Consider the following 5,327-nt stretch of genomic DNA (forward strand, 5'->3'; position numbering starts at 1 on the left):
GTGAGTTCTATGATAGGAAGTGAGAACTCAAAAGAAAGTCTTAAACTTAGGCAAGAAGTTTTCTCTTCTTTCTGTGGGTGGAAAATGAAGAGGGGACACCAAATGTGGGAAGATAAGCTGGACTTTCAGAATTTGGCAAATAGCTGTAGCAGGGAGGGAATCTAACACTATAAGATATACTTGGGATTCTTCCAGGAACACATATTTAGCAGGAGTTCAAATTATTCTTTCTGTGGCAGCTCTTCTCTGTTGTATAAACACTTTGGCCATATCTTAAAAAGTTGCACTCTAGTATTACGGTGGGGCATTGTGGGAAAATCCTTGTCTTCCTTAGGGTGACACTGTAGTAAAGAACCAGTAGGTTAAAAAAAGGTGGTCTATATATTGAAGGAGGTGATATGTAGTAGAGAGGGACATATTAAAAAATTGGACTCTGGGTCTATGTTATTGTAATTTGAGCAATAAAGTGAAGTGTGACCTGGTATATACGAAAGTGCATTCTGGAATATAATATGTTTACATCTCCATTTTATGCATGAATAAATGAATGCTCATATGTGAATAAGTGATTTGTTTAAGGCCATAGAGCTAAAAAGTGCCGGAACAAGAATGCTACCCCAGGAGCAATGGACCTGAATCTCTATACTCTTAATTTCTGTACCACAGCCCTCAGAAATATGGCTGTCTTCTTCAGATTAGCACACCCCCATTGCCTAATAGTCCTACAGCTACTTGTGCCCTCAGAACTCTAACCAGGTGCCATTCAATATGGTAGCCACTAGCCACATAGGACTATTGGGCACTTGTAATATGGCTAGTATAAATTAAAATGTGCTGTCATGAGATTGCAAAGACTTAGTACCAAAAAGAAATGCAAAATATCTCAAATAATTTTAACATTGATTGCATATTGAAATGATGTTTTGGATTTACTGCATTACATAAAATGTATTGTTAATATCCACTTCACTTACTTACTTTTACCTTTTTTAATGGGGCCACCAGAAAATTAAAAATTACCTATATGGTTTGCATTTGTGGCCTGTATCCTGATTCTATTGGAAGCACTGCTCTACCTATTACCTGTTTTCCTGTTGGGAGTCTTGTTGAAGATGCCTTGACTCAGAGATAGAAGTCATATATCTTTACCCACTTCTTCCTCCCCTCATCCCCCCATATTTTTATCTTAAATAGCTCCATGAATTTAGGTTATGTTTTTCTGTGGAGAAGGCGGACTTGCTCCTCCCCACATTCTGTTTTTCCTATGGGAAAAATCTATGAAAAAAGAAAATATTCCTACTGTTTTGATTCCTATTGCCCCAAGAAAAGCAACAATATGAGAACCATAAGTCCTTATTACAGAGGCTTACTTTGGGTCATCCATTGGCCAAATTCAATGTTGTAGTCAGCATTCCTATTCCTTGCTTTCTCCTGGGCAGGTAAACTAAAATTCTATCACTTTGTAGCCCTGTCTCCTTTGTGAGACTCCTGTGAGAATGATAACATCATGTAAACTGTGGGTGCTTAAATAGTGTTTATTGAATGACTGATGACAGAGAAAATAGTTCGACGTCTCATTTTATAGATAGCAAAGATAAAGAGGAACTTGGTGTTTTAAGGGAAAGACCCACATCCCTGCTCATCTGCTTCCTCCAGCTCCAGTCATGCTGTTGGCAGTGTCTATGGTGGTGGTGCTAGTGGCAGGGAGTCAGTGGCTGAATCTCTTCTTTCCTTGGTGTCACTCTTAGTAGAAGTAGAAGTGTGTGTAGTCTTTCTTGAGATCATGGGGTTGGCGGTGGCAGAGTCCCCAGCGGTGCCATTTGGGATGATGATGGTGTTGATGTTGGCAAAAGGGTTGGAACTTTTGATTTTGGGGAGAAGAGAGAAAATATGATACTTTGTTTGCATCATTACACTAGAATTCTTGGTAGTTTTTAGCAGTTTCTGGGAGTCTTCTTCAAGTCCGTGGAGCATTTCATTCTGCAGGTAGCTTTTTACTAATTGAACCACTTTTGGTCCAATACAACATTTTTTCTTTCTGCATTTCTCTACCTCTTTTTCATCCATGGCGCAGTGGTCTTTGCATCTCCCAAAACCCATCACACATCTTCCCAAGCCAAAGTATTCTGCACAAAGGAAAGAGAAAACCAATAAGCTGCAGTTAATAACTAGATCTGATGTTAAAATTGCTTGAGCAGGAAGAATAGAGTTAGAGGGAGTTTGTTAATGCTAAATTTTAAGTACAGTGGTTAGACTGTTGATGGAGGCAACTGGCAGGCCAAGAAAGTCTTTGTACACCTCTGAAATCTCAAATAAATCTTTAGTCTCCCCTCAATGAGTAATTTAAAAAATCTAGGGCACATAGAGGAAAGAAAAAAAGGGAACTCAATTATTTGCTTGAGGATAAGATTTTAGACCTCCAGTATAACCACTTAGACGCTTGTAGGATATCACTCTCTCCCCATGATCCTAGAAAATACTGACAAGAGTAAAATCTGTCATAAAACTAATCCAAGAAAGAATGTCCAAAGAGAATCAATAGGACTTTCAACAGTTCTGGCTTCTTGCCAAATCCAGTGGTCCATTACCTCATCTTGTTTGTGGTTCCAGGGGTGGTGTTCTATCATTTTCAGCCTCCCTGGACACTATGTCCTTCAGATGTTTTATCATAGCCTTAACCTCATCTCTGTGACGATAACACCCACATTGTTATCTGCATCTCTAAATTCCCTTCTTAGTTTAGTACCTCATCTTCATCTGCAGGATGATTTTTCCATCCCAATGTTTCATCATTTTTTTTTCCAAATCAAGAAACTTCTCTCTCACTCATCTTAGTTCAACTGATTTTCCAAAAATCACAAGAAATTTATGTAGTGCCTGATGTTGACGTACCTTTCACTATTGTTTCTCACCAAAGACAACACAGTAAAATTCTTGTATTCCAAGCAGCTACATTGATTAACCCTTCTTTCTCATGTGGAATTTGTGGTTCATGGTAGCTGACTGACTTTACCCAAGATGACACAGCCATACTTGCTAATATTATAGCCCTTCTCTTAGGGCCCCAAGATTAAAAAAATTACACTTTGACTCTTTTGTTCTCTCTTCCTTGACCCATTTCCCAGTTATCCCAAATATTCGGGTGATTCTTATATTCTGAAACAAGTCTCAATGCTTCTGTCTTTTTTTCAAAAAACAGTGACCAGTCCTCTAATTCAGCCTTTTGCCACGATGTGTTTCTAGATGCAGATATGGGTACTTTGGGGATTTCCGAGAAGACAAAGGCTGAGGGAAGGAATGAATCTCTGTAAAATTCTGTAAAATTTGAGATGGAGACCTGTTTACTGGATCCTAAGAGGAAACTGTTTATGAGCATAAGGGTAAGAACTTCCTCCTTATTACACCAGGGTACAAACGGATAGGAACCTTTACTTCAAGAGATGGTTTAAATTAGAAATAGAGCAAAATGTCATCTTGGGCTGAGTCCCAGATGATAGCTATGTAAAGGGCAGGAAGGCAGTTTTCTATGTTTGATCGTTTCTGAGTACACAAATAATACCCTGCTTTCTCCATAGCTCCCTGTGTGTGCCCATCAGACAGTCTGGGACAGAAGCCTATGGGGATACCTGGGGGATGGTGCATAACTGATGCAGTAGGTTAACTTTTCAGCTGTATCTTTGGGCACCTCATCTTTCAGTATCTCTCTGGGCTCTCATTGTCATGGACAGCCAAATCCCTGCTTTCTCACACCAGCCCCTCTTAAACCCAGGATTCCACATTACCTGTGTTCACCTGGTACTGTAGCATGAGACTGGCAAAGATAGGAAAAAGGAGCTTCATGCCTGTGTGCCAGAAAGGAAGCCTTGTATCTGGCTGGTTCTTGAGCTCCAGCCTTTATTGGCTTCTTCCTGGCCTTAGGCCATGAGCAGTGAAGTACAGCGAAAGCTCACAGCAATTGTGTTTTCTGTGATTCAGTTTGAGAACAGCTCTTCCTGCACATTTCATGTAACAGATTTCCTGTTCTTGGTCCTGGCAGGAAATATAAGACACATGAAATGCGAAGGAAAATACAAGCCCTTTGCATCTCTCCTTCTTAAGGCTTTTTCAGGACAAGAATAATGTATTTGCTTCCCTATTTGAGCCTAATTACGTGTAAGGCACTTAGTGTGTGAGATTCAGAAGAGCAGAACTTGCTATAACCATGGATCCTGGAGGATAGAGACTCTGTCTTTTTTGTACTCTTGTCTCCAATGGCCAGCATGGGTACTGAATCAACATAAGAACTCAGTACATGTTTGTTGAATGAGTTTGTGGGAGGCAGCTCTTGGCATAACTTTAACTTCATTAAAAAAAATTGATATATAATTGACATATAACATCATATTAGTTTCAGGTGTACCTCATAATGATTCAATATTTGTATATGTCCTCAGAAGTAGAATTGCTGGATTATATGGTAGTTCTATTTTTAATTTTTTGAGAAGCTTCCATATTATTTCCATAGTGACTGAACGAATTTACATTCCTACCAACGGTGTACATAGGTTCCCTTTTCTCCTCATCATTTGCATTCTTGCCAGCACCTATCTCGTCTTCTTAATGATAGACATTCTAACAGGTGTGAAGTGATGTCTCATCATGGTTTTGATTTGCGTTTTCCTGATGGTTAGTGATATTGAATATCTTTTTATATATCTTTTTGGCCATCTGTATGTCTTCTTTGGAACAATATCTATTCAGATTCTCTGCCCATTTTTAAAATCAATTTCTTTTGCTACTGAATTGAGTTCTTTATATAATTTGGATATTAACCCCTTATCAGATATATGATTTACAAATATTTTCTCCCATTTGGTAGATTGCCCTTTCATTTTGTTGATGATATTCTCTGCTATACAGAAGCTTTTTAATTTGTTGTACTCCCCTCTTGTTTATTTTTGATTTTGTTAACCTTTGCTTTTGGTGTCAGATCCAAAAAATCACCACCAAGACTGATATCACGGAGCTTATGTTTTCTTACAAGAGTTTTATGATTTTAGTCTTTTCAAGTCTTTGAAAACATTTTGAGTTAATGTTTGTGTATGATGTAAGATAGTGGTCCAGTTTCATTCTTTTGCATGTGGCTGTCCAGTTTTCTCAACACCGTCAGTTGAAGAGACTGTCTTTTCTCTGTTGTATATTCTTGGCTCATTTGTTGTAAGTTAATTGACCCCATATGTGTGGTTTTATTTAAGGTCTCTCTTCTTTCTGTTCCACTGTTTATATGTCTGTTTTTATGCCAGTACCATACTTCTTTGATTACTATAGCTTTGTAATATAGTTTGAAA

At 38.4% G+C, this 5,327-nt stretch overlaps 1 protein-coding gene across 1 annotated transcript; it reads right to left on the minus strand.

The window, feature by feature from the left end:
* Window positions 1-1,680: 1,680 nt before the first annotated feature.
* DEFB129 (defensin beta 129) lies at window positions 1,681-3,840 on the minus strand. Its single transcript, XM_010960909.2, has 2 exons — window positions 3,783-3,840; window positions 1,681-2,126 (listed from the first exon to the last, which is right to left on the minus strand). Exons 1-2 carry the CDS (start codon window positions 3,838-3,840, stop codon window positions 1,681-1,683), a joined length of 504 nt encoding a protein of 167 aa, XP_010959211.2.
* Between the last annotated feature and the right edge of the window lie 1,487 nt (window positions 3,841-5,327).

This window comes from Camelus bactrianus, chromosome 19 (genome assembly GCF_048773025.1).
Source record: "Camelus bactrianus isolate YW-2024 breed Bactrian camel chromosome 19, ASM4877302v1, whole genome shotgun sequence".
Classification (NCBI taxonomy): Eukaryota; Metazoa; Chordata; class Mammalia; order Artiodactyla; family Camelidae; genus Camelus; species Camelus bactrianus.

What these genes read in the sequence shown, in the direction of transcription:
- DEFB129 (XM_010960909.2), bottom strand. Translation starts at nt 3,840, where the DNA reads ATGAAGCTCCTTTTTCCTATCTTTGCCAGTCTCATGCTACAGTACCAG. An exon ending in ACAGTACCAGGTGAACACAG is followed by an intron (nt 2,127 to 3,782) that starts GTAATGTGGAAT and finishes TCCTTTGTGCAG; the next exon opens with AATACTTTGGCTTGGGAAGA.